This window comes from Metarhizium acridum, assembly GCF_019434415.1.
Source record: "Metarhizium acridum strain ARSEF 324 chromosome Unknown scaffold_568, whole genome shotgun sequence".
NCBI classification, from domain to species: domain Eukaryota; kingdom Fungi; phylum Ascomycota; class Sordariomycetes; order Hypocreales; family Clavicipitaceae; genus Metarhizium; species Metarhizium acridum.
Window position 1 is genome coordinate 620,164 of NW_027094041.1, and position 14,428 is coordinate 634,591.

The window sequence follows — 14,428 nt, forward strand, 5'->3', positions numbered from 1 at the left end:
TTTTATTTTAAATAGAGAACACTAAACCTAATACTCTAATATTAGATAATAACTTCTTAAAGGTTAGAATTATTATATAGCTTTTTTATAAGCTAATAAATACGAAAAAAAGATATACTATATCTAAGAAGAAGATATATATAATTATAGTGGGATTAAAGGAAATATAATAGCTAGTAAAGGGTTTATTATTCTCTTTAAAGGTGTATATAAATTATAAAGGTATTATTAACTTAATAGTAAATCTAGCGAAAGTATATAGGAAAGTAGCTTAATAGATTAATATATTATAGAAGTTAAACGTAAAATACATTTATTAAGCTAACACTATAAAGATTATAAAGATTACTAATAAAATATTAAAAATACTAAATAACCTAAAATTAGAACCTCTATTAGTAAAGAGAAGAATAGAAGTAAAAGTTGCTTTTATAATAATAAATTAACTAATTTAAATTTTAATAAATGTAAATACTAAAGAATAAATTTTACTTAAAGAAAGCTCTTTAAATAAAGATATAATATAAGAATTAGCACGTAAACTTAAGAGATAGTTTAAATTATAATAATATAAAGAAGTATTAACTACTATTATTTATAAATACTAAACTATTTCTATTAAATAAAGGAAACTTATTAGGCGCTACTCTTTAAAATATAGAATTATTAGCTAAATACTCTATTATTTAAAGTAAAATAAATCTCTAATAAAATACACTCTTATAAAGAATATACTAATAAGAATCTAGTAAGCTTATAATACTTTAGGATATTTTAAGCTAGAAATTATTATGTAAAAACTATAAGAGAGATTCTTTTAATTAGACTAATTAAAAGATATAAAAACCTATTATTATTCTTACCTAATATACTAGTAAACTAGGAGACGCTTATTAAAAGCTAATTCTAAGACAATTATTATTTTAGAACTATAGGACTTAATAGCTATAAATTATTTAGGTTCTATTACGCTTATAACTTAAAATAGAAACGCTTATATATTAGTAATAATAGATTATATAACTTAGTTTACTATAGCTTAATTCTAGGGTAAAGCTACTAAAAGTATAGTTACTAAGACTTAAGATAAGTACTAGAGATTAATTATAAGATAGCTAAGAAAAATCTATTATAATAATAGATTTTACTTTAAGAATTTAAACTTAAAAGTAATATCTTAAAAACATGAAATAAAGATTACGTTTAAACTAATATTTTATGTATTTATTATAAGACTTACTAAACGGAATATACGCTTAATTAAGAACTAACTAATAAAGTAAGCTATAAAGAGAGAAAGTATATTATTAAAATTATAAAATTAAATATTACTAACTATTATAATAAACCTTAATAATAGATATATATTTATTATAAGAGCTAGCCTAGTAATAGTAATATTAGAATTTAAACTATACTTATAATATAAGAGAGTAAAAGACTTAATTTAAGATAAAGAAATATTACTAGAGAAAGAGTTAATATAAGAGATTAATTTAATACGAATTAATTCCTAGAAGAAGAGAAGAGAATATATTTACACTTAAAAAATTAAAGCTACTATTAATAAGAGCTTATAAAATATCCTATAATTATTTCGCGTGAATAATTTAATTTAAGAGAAATTAAATAAGAAGAATAAATTAAAAGAGAAGTTTTATAAGATATAAGAAAATCTTTTATAAGTAATTATAATAGTATCTTTAATATTCTATAAAATTAAATTAATAAAGAGAGGTTTACTATAAAAAGTTTATATAAATAACTTAAAATAATTTATCTTATAATTAAAACGATTAAAGCTATTAAGGTTTAATTATTAGGATTTAACTAATTAAAACCTAAAATAAATAAAGCTTAAAAGGGAATAATATATAATAAATTTTAAAAGAGAGCTTAATATAGTATTAAGGTTAGCACTAGTTTTTCTCCCCCTTAGCCTATTAGGGAGAAAAGTGGACTTAATTACGTTATATAGTAGAAAGAGGGGTAATACTACTAGGAACACTTTAGGTAGAAATGAGGAAGAAGAACAGCAATTAATACAACTAATGCCATAAATATCATACACAGCCCAGGAATTAACTGCCCTACTTGCCACAGAGCAAATGTTGAGCCATTGTAATGGCTGGCCACCAGCACGCGTGGCCTTGGCTCAGCCACGCCGTTCGGCCTCCCCCAATCCGGAACCATCACCCATCATCAACGCTGCGTCTTTAAGCTTGATTTAGTATTACGTAATACACCCAAGAATACTCCGTTACATGCATATGATCCAACAAAGGAAAAGAAAAGAAAAATCAATCCCAAACTGCGCTTCCGAGCGAGCCACGCTAATGACATGTCCGTCTACCTATCATGTCCCGCTCCTCATTTATTTGCAGCTTCATGCTTCCAGCTTTGTACTTGTGGCGTCACCCTGGCCTCGTCGCCTACACTCCCTTGCTGGGTATATCCATTCCAGTGGTGCCTCTTTTGCTTTCCCTTTTCCTGTACAACACCCAACTCTAGGCGTCGCCTACATCCACCAGCCTATCTTCATCCCACTTCCTCTTTGCTGCCTTGACCAAAACGTCAAGCTCACCGCTCATCTCGCACATGCTGTAGAATTGCCCTTCCTCGTCGCTAATCAGCTCCCAAGGATGCCCAAACTGCTTTACTTCACCGTGGTCCAAGACCAGCACCTTGTCATAATCCACAATCGTCTGCAGACGGTGAGCAATCGTGATGACAGTACCCGTAAGCTCTCGGATGGTTTTTTGAATTTTGGAGTCGGTGTTGTAGTCAATTGAAGCAGTGGCTTCGTCCATTACGAGCACCGTTGGTTTCTTAAGCATAGCCCGAGCCAGGCACAGCAGCTGTCGCTGGCCTTGTGACAAGTTTGATCCAGACTCGGTAACTGGTGACGAGAGATCCAAGAAGATGTTCTTGTTCGTCATCACAGAAGGTACCGGCGATCGGATGACTTGAGAATCTTGGTTCACTTGTATAGTTGGCGTCGTCGTGTTAGCGGCTGGCTCGTCTGCTCCAATCAGCTGGACGCGGCGAAGCGCTTCAAACACCTGCTCATCCGTATACTGATCAAACGGGTCCAAGTTGGACCGGATTGTGCCCATGAATAAGGTCGGATCTTGGGGCACAATGGTAATGTTCTCTCGCAAGTCTCGCAGGCCAATGTTGCCGATATTAATGCCGTCAATGACGATGCGGCCCTTCTCGGCCTCCAGCGCACGGAATATTGCCAACGCCAATGAACTCTTGCCAGCTCCCGTCCGTCCAACAATACCAACCTTCTCCCTGGCGTTGATCTTGAGGGTGATGCCCTTGAGGACAGGGTCTAGATCCTCTCGGTAACGGGTTGTGTAGTCAACGAACTCGACGTTGCCTTTGTCCGGCCATGATTCTGGTGGGCGGTTCTTCTCCACCACAGCCGGCGCCTCCTGATCAAGATCAAGGTACTCCTTGACTCTCTCCATTGAGTTCATGTTCTGTTCATTCATGCCATACAGACGCACTAACCAGAGAACATTTTCCGTAAAATTCATAGCATAGCTTAGGGAGATACCCGCAGCACCCGCATCAACCTTACCAAGGCTCAAAATGATGAATACACCAGCAGAGAAGGAAACCAGGTTACCCAGCAGGTCAGCACGGAATGAGAGCCATCTGTTACAGGCCCAGAGGTAGATAAATGGCCGGCTCTGCGTGTTCACCTTGGCCAAGTTGTCGCGAATAAAACGCCTCTCGTCACCATAAGCTCGGATAGTTGTCATACCGCTCAGAGTCTCGCCAAACTGCTGGAACAATGGACTTCGCTGCACAGACTCGAGACGTTTGAGATCACGAGAAGCACGTAGATAGAAAGTGGCGACAAAGTAGAAGAGGCCACCGATAAAGACGGCAGCGATCAAGAAACCGGGAGTGATGACGGCGATCAGGACAACCGTTACTATCAGAGAGAGCGCGCACGACATGACACCAATGGCAGTAGCCGCTATTTCTTGGTCGACGGCTTCGAGGTCCTTGCTGAAGCGGTTCATCAGTTGACCAAGGGGTGTCACATCAAAGAACTTGAACTTGGCACGGGTCACTGCTCCCATGAGCCGATCGTGGAGTTTTCTCGATGCTGTCAGAGACCCGTAGAAGATCCAAACATCCCGCACAAATGCTGCAAAAGAACCGAGAATACCGATAATAGCCAGTCCCGACAGATAGTAGGCCACGTTGACCTGAGGCGTGACCAGCGCGGAAAATGACACCTGACCATAGACCTTGCCAGAACTTGATTCAGAAGCAATGGCGTTGCTGCCAAGACGGGAAATGGATGCCCAGGATCCTTTGGAGAATGCCCCGGAGCCGTACGACTGAGAGAGCGTGCCGACTGCAACCATTGACTCTTCTTCGACGTATTGGTTCGCCCATTGTCTGACCCACACATTGGTTGCAACTGTGGCCAATTGCTGAAGATTGAAGACGATGACGGCCAAAACCCAGAACCACCAGGGGCCCATGGCTTGAACATAAACCTTCATGACTGGCCATTTGACAGCACCAGAGGCCTTGCCCTCGTCCATAGCATCAATCTGGGGCTTCTTCGATTTGGCCTTCTTTGGAGCGGCACTACCATCCTGGGATTCGCCATTGCTGTTGACCATTGTCTCACCATCGCCAACACTTGAGGGAACTCTGGAGGGTACTCGTGATGGACCTTGGGAACCAGCCGAAGATGCAGGGCGGGACTTCTGAATCTCTTCACCCAAGACTCCAGAGGCAATAACCTTTTGCGCCGAGCCCTGGGATATGACACGACCATTGTCGAGATACACTACGTAGTCAGCCGAGGGCACGCATAGGGCAACATTGTGGGTAACCAGAATGCAAGTTCGATTTGCCATCAGGGGGCCACGGATGCAGTTGGTGAAGATCCATTGGGCGGTGTGAGAGTCAACGGCGCTCAGGCAGTCGTCCATAAGAACGTGAGCAGAGTTGGAATACAGAGCCCGAGCCAGAGAAATTCGCTGCTTCTGTCCACCCGAAAGCGTGATACCCTTTTCTCCAACGAGTGTCTCGTCACCATGATCCAAAATCTCAAGATCGCGTTCCAAGGCACATGCGACAATAACATCTCTATATCGTTGCGGATCGTATGGCGCCGAAAAGAGAATGTTGTCCCGAATATTGGCATTGACGAGCCACGCAGACTGAGCAACGTAAGCGACAGTATCAGCCAACCGAGTTTCGGGGTCAGGCTTGACTTCTTCTCTACTTCGACCACCAGGACAATAAACCTTGCCCTCCACCAATGTCATCTCGCCAAGAAGCCCCATCAACATTGACGATTTTCCACTCCCTGTAGAGCCGGCAATGATATTGAGCTTGCCCATCTGAAAGTCGACATTCAGGTCCATCAGTCGAAAGGCTCGCGATCCGTCCTCAGCAACCGTGTCCTTGCCACCCCAAATCAGGGTTGCGTCCTTGAATCCAATATGCTTCACACCTTGTTCGTCCACATTGTCTTGTCCAAGCTGCTCATATTTCTCAGTCTCTTCTTCATTTAAGAACTCTTCAACACGATCAATAGAGACCTTGGCTTCCTGCACATGAGCAAACATGTCACCCAGTTGGTCGAGGGGAACTCTTAGCAGCATGAAGAGAGAGATGGCGGTGAAGGCAATGGAGGGATACAGAGGTTTCTTTTCGATCAGAGTGTATACAAGGAAGGAGAAGAATGTGATTAGGACTGGAACAGAGTTCCAGATGGCCACAGCGCATGCCCAAAGAGTGAATCGCGATCGTAACGCATTGAGCTCAGCCTCTCGCTTTTCATCAATGGAGCGCCCAAATCTCTCTTCCCAAGCAAAGTATTTGATGATCCGGATATTCTGGAGGACTTCGTTGGTCACATTGATTCGCTTGTCAGTAGCTTTCATGATGTTCTTGGAGGTTATGTTAAAACCCTTTGCCAGGAAGTAGTTGACGGGGAGAAGGAAAACCATGACGACCAGACCAGGAATGGCACTGAGTCCCATGACCTGCCAGAGTAAGACGACAGAGATGATAAGCTGCGTTGGAGCCGCAGCGCATAGAAAGTGGAGGTAAGCAGTAATTTCGGCAATCTTGAAGCTATCCACCGACATCAGATTGATAATAGTTCCCAAGTTAGCCTGATCATCGTCACCAGCGAGTTTGGTGTTGTCGCCATCGATGCTACCAGCAGACTCTGTGTCGCTTGTCAAGGCACTCTTGTTCTTGTTACGCTTCCGTAGACCAAGGGCGCCTTTGATCTTGGCAATTGTGCCCTCATTTTCGGGATCAGCGTCCTTTTTGGTCTTCTTTGAGCTCTCTCCAAGGACCTTGTCTTTGCCGGCCGCAGCTTTTCGACGAAGAGCCTTGGCGTAAATGTCGCCAATAATAATGGCACGAACGCGGATGCAAATCTTCCGACCGGTCCAGAGCGCCATACCATCAGCATAGGATCGGATGGTGTCAAGAACAGGAAGACCAATGACATAAAGCCAAAGAACGTTAATAGGAGCGCGGTCAGGTTCCTCGACATACTCGAGAATGGCCCTCAAGAGGAGCGTTGGCGCAAAGGTGAAGAAACCGGAAACAAAGGCCAGGAAGCATTGGAAGAATAACATGCCTTTGAAATATTTCAGCATGTGCCATGCCAGAGCACCAGTCTTCTTCATCTGGCGATAGTCGGCAATCACAGCCGCAGCCTTGTCCTTGGGTAGCAAGTTCCACACATCATCAATCTCCATGGTCTTCTTCCAGCCTTTATACACAATGGCATCCACCCATGCAAAAGTAGCGAGCGAGAAGAGACTTGCAAGTGGTTCGCGAGATGGTTCGATCCCGTCCTCCCATTCCATCAGTACCGTCTTATTTCCCTTTCTAGTGGTTGCTGCCAGCATGAACAAGAGTGTAATAAGCCCAAACTCGGTGCAGGCAAGAATCTGTACTAGTTGAGAGGTAGGGTTGATGAGCGCGGAGCGGAATATGAAGATGTTCAACACCCAGTTGACGGCATAAATGCTGGCTGTGTGATTCCATAGATGAGGAATCCCCCATTTGGTGCCACCAAGGAACAGTCGCAGAGAGGCCAACACCAAAACATAGATCCAAGTGAGTAGTCCCGTTATCGCCACGAGACGCCCCCCGGATCCGTAGGCACCCTTGATCAGAGCGATCGCATTGACAACAATCAACCCGACGATGGCAAGTTCTTCAACAGCTTGGGACAACCGTTGCCCATGCGGTGTGTCGGCCTCGACAACGGATCCTCGGCTGATAGTTTTGGCGAGGGCGAGCCGGTTGCCGTTGATTTCGAGATATGGATCGTCTTCAGCGTCGTCATCGTCATCCTCGTCATCGATATCGGGTGGTAGAGCTGTGTGGTCGTTCGCTATGGGCTTGTAGCCCTTCGGCTTGCCTGATGAAAGCAGCCGTCCGATGTTTGACCAGGCAAGACGTAAAAACGAGACGACAATAACCGCTAATGGGAGGAGAACCTTGAGATAGCTACGCGAATGTTAATAAGTCTCTTCTCGAGATGGATTGACCCAACGAATGGTTCGGGAATGCGTCACTGCACGTACTCTTGTCGAAAACACAAGGTGAGGTCATCAACCCGCCATATTGGCCAAGAGCATTGAGCGAAGCCCATGGTTGGAGAGGCAGCGCCAGGTAGTGTGCCGGTTGTGGCCGCTTCAGCTCTCATTCGTGCGCAGACACGCACTCAGCCGCACAAGCTGTAGGCAAAGGAGTGGTGGCGGAGGAAATAAAGATATGAAAGAGAAGGAGAAAGAGCCTAGCCGTCACGATTGTGTTCAGGACGTCGGTGTGAAAGGGACTCTAGAAGGATAGGAAAACCTTTTGTTTTCCGAAGGCACGCGCTAATCTGGGCTTGGCGTGGCAATGGAATTGATGAGGTGCGTAGTAAGTGGTTGGTCGACAGAGCAAAGGCTGGCGCCGGCGGGTGGCGTGGGGGGGTGTCTCTGTCTTATTAGACTTGACTTCTCGTCGGCGACGTCGAGCAGTAATAAACGGGACGCGAGAAAAAAAAAGCAAGAAGAAGACAATAATTCTGTATTACAATACGTCAACTCGGTCTTTTCAACCCGCCTCGGATTCTTTGACCGGGCTCTCGTTTGCGCTCAGCCGCCTGCTTTTGGCATCAGCTGGAGATAGATGTACGATTGTCGTCTTTTCTTGTCAATGCTGCAGATGCCACCCAATGGAACCGAGGGCACGAGGAAGCCAGGAGAGCGCAAAGGGTGCGAGACTATTCGGGAGGGAGGAAGGGGAGGGTGAAAGGGGAAATAGAAATTGGAATGGGAAGAGAGAGGGCATTAGCCTCCAATAATGGTGGTAAGAATGGAGCCGAAATAGACTTGTTCAAGCAGAAGCAATGCACCGAGGGAGAGAGTCGAGGGTGAATGAATAACTACTGGGTAGTATTAGTAGTTATTCGAGGATTAACCCGATAGAGCTGTCCACCCCGCCTACCTGCAGCAGCAACCAGCATAAATGCACGAGACTTGTGAGCCCCGGAGAGTTGGACTGGGGTGAAGAACGGTGTGGTCGTCAGAAGGAGATGCTTCTGGCTTCGTGGGAAGCCAGTGACTTTCGGTCAAGGAGTCATAGGTGACGGACGGGTCGTCGAGTCGGCAACGGGTGTGGTTGTGGGAGGGGCAGTGGTGGAGATAAATTGGCGTCTGGCTCTGGATCCTTGGCTAGCGCGATTTGGCAAACCCGTTCAGCCCTTCAATTCGAAAAGTCAAGTGTCAAAAGATCCAGGGCAGGAAAGGGTACGAGATACGGGCTGGATCATGTTTTTGGCGATGTTTTGGTGCAGCATGAAGAAACGTGACAGGGCTCGAGTGGCCTCAGCTGGTGTTTTCGTTGCCATGTTTTCAGATTCATAAACGGCAGGCATGCGCCATGTCTCCTGCCGCCCGGTCCCAGGTACGGAGTACCTAGGGTACCTATTTGGCTCGGCGCCTCATGCAACAGGAAGGTACCTAGGTACCTAGGCAGTTACTTGATACTCCGGAGGATTTTGAATTTTTGGGACGGCATATTGAGATCTCGATGTCGCTCGCTTAGGTAAGGCCAGCTCCCAGCTCTAGTCCTTCAGACATGGAAACAGTCAGGCCATTTCACATAGCCCAACACGCACTGTCCTCGCTCCTTGACACGACGACGACGACGACGACGACGACGACGACAACATCCGCCATCATCTCGGAAGCAAAACGCATAACGCGCACATGGACATGGAAGACGTTGTCTTTCGTCTCTTTTAGGTGCTGCAGGTTGGACCGGGGTGCAATGATTGCAGTGGGGTTTGCAGTTGGCCCATGTTCTTGACGTCGCACCAAAAGTCCGAGAGTCATCGAGCATGTCGTTCAGGCGCTCACCAGAGACAGGGCAAATCCAATAAAAGATTCTACGACTGTGCTCAAATTCGGTGCCGTGGTGCCCGTCATCATCAGCTGTCCCAATACGGCTACTCTCTCGCAATACTCGGCGTCTTTGTCTTCAAGCTGCTGAGTAATATCTGCCAGATCCGTCAATGATTTGATTACGGGATGTCTCGTACAACTCGATGCCGGACGGTTGACGGGCCAAGACTACAGTTATTACAATTTATGCACTCGTCTGTGCCGCAAGTCTACTATCGAGAGGCCGGCCCTCTCGGTCAAGGCTGGTTTGGTTTGCGAGACAACCAGCTCCGCAAAGAGATCCATCACTAGCGGTCAGAACTAGCACTCAGGTTCTTCAAACAATAAAAACGCAAAATGGGAGAAAATCCAACAAGTCGAGTACTGCCATGCATTCGTGGCGGCAGGCTGCTCAAGCATGTTGACCGCGTTCTGCCTCCGCTGCAGCCCACCCGCATTATTCCCATGCCATGCTATTCCATGCCATGCTTCAACGGCGCCATCGACAGTGGAACTACCTCCCCACGATGAAGCAGAACATAGTTATTGCGCTCGTTCAAACAAGATCGAGGTGGACCTGGAATGCATGTTTTGAATCCGGGGTTGCTCTCATGTGCGTGCAGCTGGACACCATCTGAATGGACCTACGACTGTTTAAGAATTACTAATTGTATTGTCACCTTTTCAACACTTCCTCACCAGCTGGGTGAATGGCTCTCTAGCTGCGGGTTTCCCCAAGAACAAGAACATATGCTTGTGCAAAGGCTATCCATCTCCACCCTTGCAGACTGCTTGCAAAGGACTCTCGGAGATACAAAAATACGTCTTAAAGACCTCCGTCGAGACCAGCTATGCTGAAGCCGATTTGCTAGCTCTTGGTCCGACACTTATCGTGTGTATCCGTACAATAATCCGTGCAGATTCATGATGTTCGCTTTTCCTTCCCAAAATATCAAAGACTATCTTGTAAAAGGGACTGAAATCTGATAATAGACTATTGCTATAGGCTTTTTTTTTCCTCCGCACGTGACTGCTAGAATTGTCTTGTCGTCCAGAAGCAAACTGGCGATGTTGTAATTGAGCTCGACTGCTCAACACGAAAAAAAGCGACTGAAAGTTCTTACTTGTCCAAAGGACGAGGAGAGTGCTCGTGAATCCCCCATGTCAAAAACAGGTTCGATTCTGTCTTTCCCACTGCATGAGCATCGGCTAACCTGCATGAGTTTTATCCAGCAAGGTTTGGCAGTCCTGTCAACTATGTATCAACATGCGGGAGACAGGAATCCACCAACTAGCTGCAGTATCCACCATCCGGGGACCAAGTCGGACGACGTACCCGGCAAAGCCAGCCTCTGATCCAGAGACCCGGGGCATGACTGAAGTCATTTATCATTTATGAAGAAAGCCGGCCAAACTGACAGGCAGCCACCCTCGACTCTGGCGGCTTCCCCCGCGACATCGATTGTGTCGGTTGATAGTACCGATAATACCGCCAACTAGCGCGAATGCAAAACGTCATTCATGTCTGGAAGACGCACACTAATCAAAAATTTTGATGTCGCCTTGGCGAAAGTTTGCAGAGTCATGACTAAAATGAGCCACTCATGCAGACTGCTGGGTTCATGGATTGTGCCAAACCCTTGGGTTGGGAGTACAGGACTCCGTAGAACATGGTACAATGGCGCACAACGTACCGCGAGGCTCTGTTTTTCGGTATCGATCTAGAGCCACCACATCATTTTCCCAGACGAATCAGCGCGTAGTTGCTTCTGCACATGCTTCCTCGTCCGTATTATCTCGCAGTGTAGCCCGGGCGCGACACAGCGCAAAATGAAGAGAAAAAAAAAGCTGGTCATGGGATCAAGAGCGTAATCCGGCCAAATGGTATGTCCGAACCCTTGAATCCAAAAGTTGGCGGACGGCAGTGGAGTATCCCAAGGGCGTGGTTCATCATCAAGAATGAAGCTTCCCATCGCATAAGCTGAACGCAGCAAAGCGAGCGATGTGATCTCGGGAATCTCAATCTCTGAACTACCAATCCCATCTTTCATCATGCAGCCAGCGCGTTTCCGTCCACCGTATGACTCCCTCTGCTCATGCCCTCCTACCGGACCCCAACTCCGCACAGTAATTCACGCATTGCTAAATGAAGTGCGCCGACGCTTGTGCGAATACTAAACACCGTCTAACCAATAATGAGTGCAGTCATTTAATTTGTGCTCAAAGCCACAGAACTACTGTGCGGCTAAGACCCTGCCAGTGTGGCACTACCCTGCATCTTATTTTCCGTTTGCCAATCGTGGCACGATTAGCAGCTTAGATACCAGTCCATGTGACGAATGTCTGACTGTTCATGCTTAAATCGCCTTGCATTACTCCGTACTCCGCAGTCATTATTACGACCCGAGAGATTTCTGCACTCTTGTCACCGTATATTTGCGAATCACATACACAACATTGAAGACGCTGGAATGTGCGAATAAAACATTGTCACCTCACATCCTTTTTGTCCCCGAGAAGGAAACAATGCAACTACTCTTCTGTAGTCCTACGCATCTCAATACTTTAATTGTCCAGTTCTACACCCGTTTCGAGTGCCCGATGATTATGGGCCTGCTAAAAACCATGGTATATTGCCACTCTATTCATCTTCATGTGACCCAAGAAAAAGACAAGCCCAACCTGCCCATCGCCTGATGCCATGTCCAAATATTAATTTTATCATCGTTTTCGCATCCCAGACTCCCCGAATTTCGCTTGATGCAAAAAGAAAAAAAAAGTAAACAAGATGAATGCCTCTTTTTTGTATTTATAGTATGCTCCTAACCTGCCAATTTTGTTTTGTTCTTGACACGTGAAATGTTATTACACAATGTGCCGGCTCTTTCCCCCCTAATTATCGGGCACGGAGAAGCTGTGTTTACAATGAGAGAGGGCATTTTCGAGCGAGAAAATGCATCTCCTTGGAGCTGTGATCGAGGATGTCTGAACAATTGGTAACTTAGCCCATGATCATGCCCTTCATGCCAGCAAGGTCGCCCTCCTTGGCAGCAATCTCGAAGTATCCGTAGATGATGCTGGGTCGATGTTAGCTTCAATTGACGCATTTATTGTCGCCGGGCAGTTCTTTGGTAAATACTTACGTGACAGCGAGAAGGGTACCGGTTCCGGAGCCAAGAGCACCCATGAGATCGCTGGCAACAGAGAGAGCACCAATGCAGGCACCGCCGAAGGCAGCAGCAGTGGGAATGATGCGCTTCAGCTCCTTGTACATGCTCTGGTCGCGGTGGCCAGCCATGACCAGACCCTGATCCTTGAGCTGCTTGGCAACATCGCGGGGGCTGGAGCCGGAAACCTCAATCCAGGTCTTGGAGAAGAGAGCGCAGGCGCCGAGCATGTAGATGATGTAGACTGCGGTGTGGATGGGGTCCAAAAGGGCATCCTTGAAGTTGAGAGGAGGAGACATGTAGTAGGCGATACCAGAGACGGCGTGAAGCTGAGCAGAGCCGTCCGAGGCCTCCCAGACACCGAAAAGACGGACGAGGAGGTTTTCAGAGAAGCGTGAGTACAGCATCTGGCTGATCAAAAAGACGTTGGAGGACAAAGCGGACTGCAGCATGATGGGCATGTTGGAGGTATAGAACAGGCGGACGGGGTAAGAGCCGCGCGCACCACGCTGGCGGGAAGACTTGACGGGGATCTCGACGCGGAAACCCTGGAGATAGATGACGGCGACGAAAACCAAGATAGTAGCCAGGAGATTCATGATGTTGGGCAGGTTCTGTCTGTAGAAAGCCTCCTGGAGAGCGCGCTGCTTGTTGGGCCAGGTCATCAACAGGTGGAAGAGGGCAATGACGGCCCCCTCGAATTCGGGACCACGGCCAGTGTTGATTGTGGTAGGGGAGAAGGCCTTCCACATGATGGATTCGCAAATGTTGGTGGCGATGAACAGGGAGATGCCGCTGCCAAGACCGTAGCCCTTCTGGAGAAGCTCATCAAGGAGAATGACAATCATGCCAGCTACAACAAGCTGAAGAATCAACAGGAAGACAATGCCGGCGCCAAGGTCCGAGGGAGGACCGTAGAGGCCGGTGAAGACGTAGACAGTGGCGGTACCAGCGGACAGGATGAAGGCGAAGAGCTTCTGGGCTGTCTGGTAAAGCTCGCGGTCGGACTTGAGGTCGAGGTTGACATCAATCATGTGGGTGCCAGCAAGGAGCTGGAAGACCATGCCAGAAGAAATGATGGGGGTGATGCCCAATTCCATCAGTGTTCCTCGGTTACTGGCCATGACCATTCGCAGCCAGTATAAAGGATCGGAGTTGTCTGACGAGACAATGCCGTACAGGGGCATCTGGCTCATGACCAAGAATATCAGAAGCGTCAGAGCGGTCCACATCATCTTCTGGTTGAAGGGGATCTTGGTCTCCGGCTGCTGAACCTCAGGGAGGAACGGCACAAACGGCTTGACCAAGTCAAGAAATCGGACTGTCCAAGTATGGAGCGCGTTAGTATCATGTCGTCGCAAACCAATTCCGCGCCAATTGGTCTTACTGAGGCACGAGTATCGGGTCTGGGAGAGCTCACAAGCTCCATTTGCAAAAGCCGCCAGCCGCAAAAGTGTCGCGAGGGGGAAGACGGGAGGATTATCCAACTACTTACGGGAACTCATGGCGGCGGTTGCGAGGACAGAGGGGGCAAAGGACGAAGACAAAAAGGACCGAAACTAATTCATCCAGGGAGAGAAAGGAGAGGAAAAGAAATCGAGCTGGCAATGAGCCCTATATGTGGGTAGGAGAAGTTGATGGGCGAAATGGCACAGGGAAAGGGAGGTAGGCGATCTGGCTTCACCTCGTGTCCCAAAATGTAGATGTGTCCAGTCCAAAATTATTGGGGGACAGCACGTGATCTAACCCCACAGCCAGAGCCTAGCTGCATCTATCGTCGGGTTCTGGGCAGGAGCTACTACCTATAAACCT

The 14,428-nt window shown here is 46.7% G+C and overlaps 2 protein-coding genes across 2 annotated transcripts; both read right to left on the reverse strand.

Annotated features, from left to right (window-relative positions):
- Positions 1-2,024: 2,024 nt before the first annotated feature.
- ABC7_2 (ABC transporter 7) lies at positions 2,025-8,538 on the reverse strand. The gene is made up of 2 exons (XM_007815462.2): positions 7,602-8,538; positions 2,025-7,524 (listed from the first exon to the last, which is right to left on the reverse strand). Exons 1-2 carry the CDS (start codon positions 7,721-7,723, stop codon positions 2,508-2,510), a joined length of 5,139 nt encoding a protein of 1,712 aa, XP_007813653.1. The 5' UTR covers positions 7,724-8,538; the 3' UTR covers positions 2,025-2,507.
- A 3,012-nt stretch (positions 8,539-11,550) lies between these two features.
- Positions 11,551-14,306, reverse strand: SEC61_2 (translocon subunit). The gene is made up of 3 exons (XM_066121579.1): positions 14,004-14,306; positions 12,593-13,937; positions 11,551-12,526 (listed from the first exon to the last, which is right to left on the reverse strand). The coding sequence occupies exons 2-3, from the start codon at positions 13,849-13,851 to the stop codon at positions 12,451-12,453; spliced, it is 1,335 nt and encodes a 444-aa protein (XP_065973193.1). The 5' UTR covers positions 13,852-13,937; positions 14,004-14,306; the 3' UTR covers positions 11,551-12,450.
- Between the last annotated feature and the right edge of the window lie 122 nt (positions 14,307-14,428).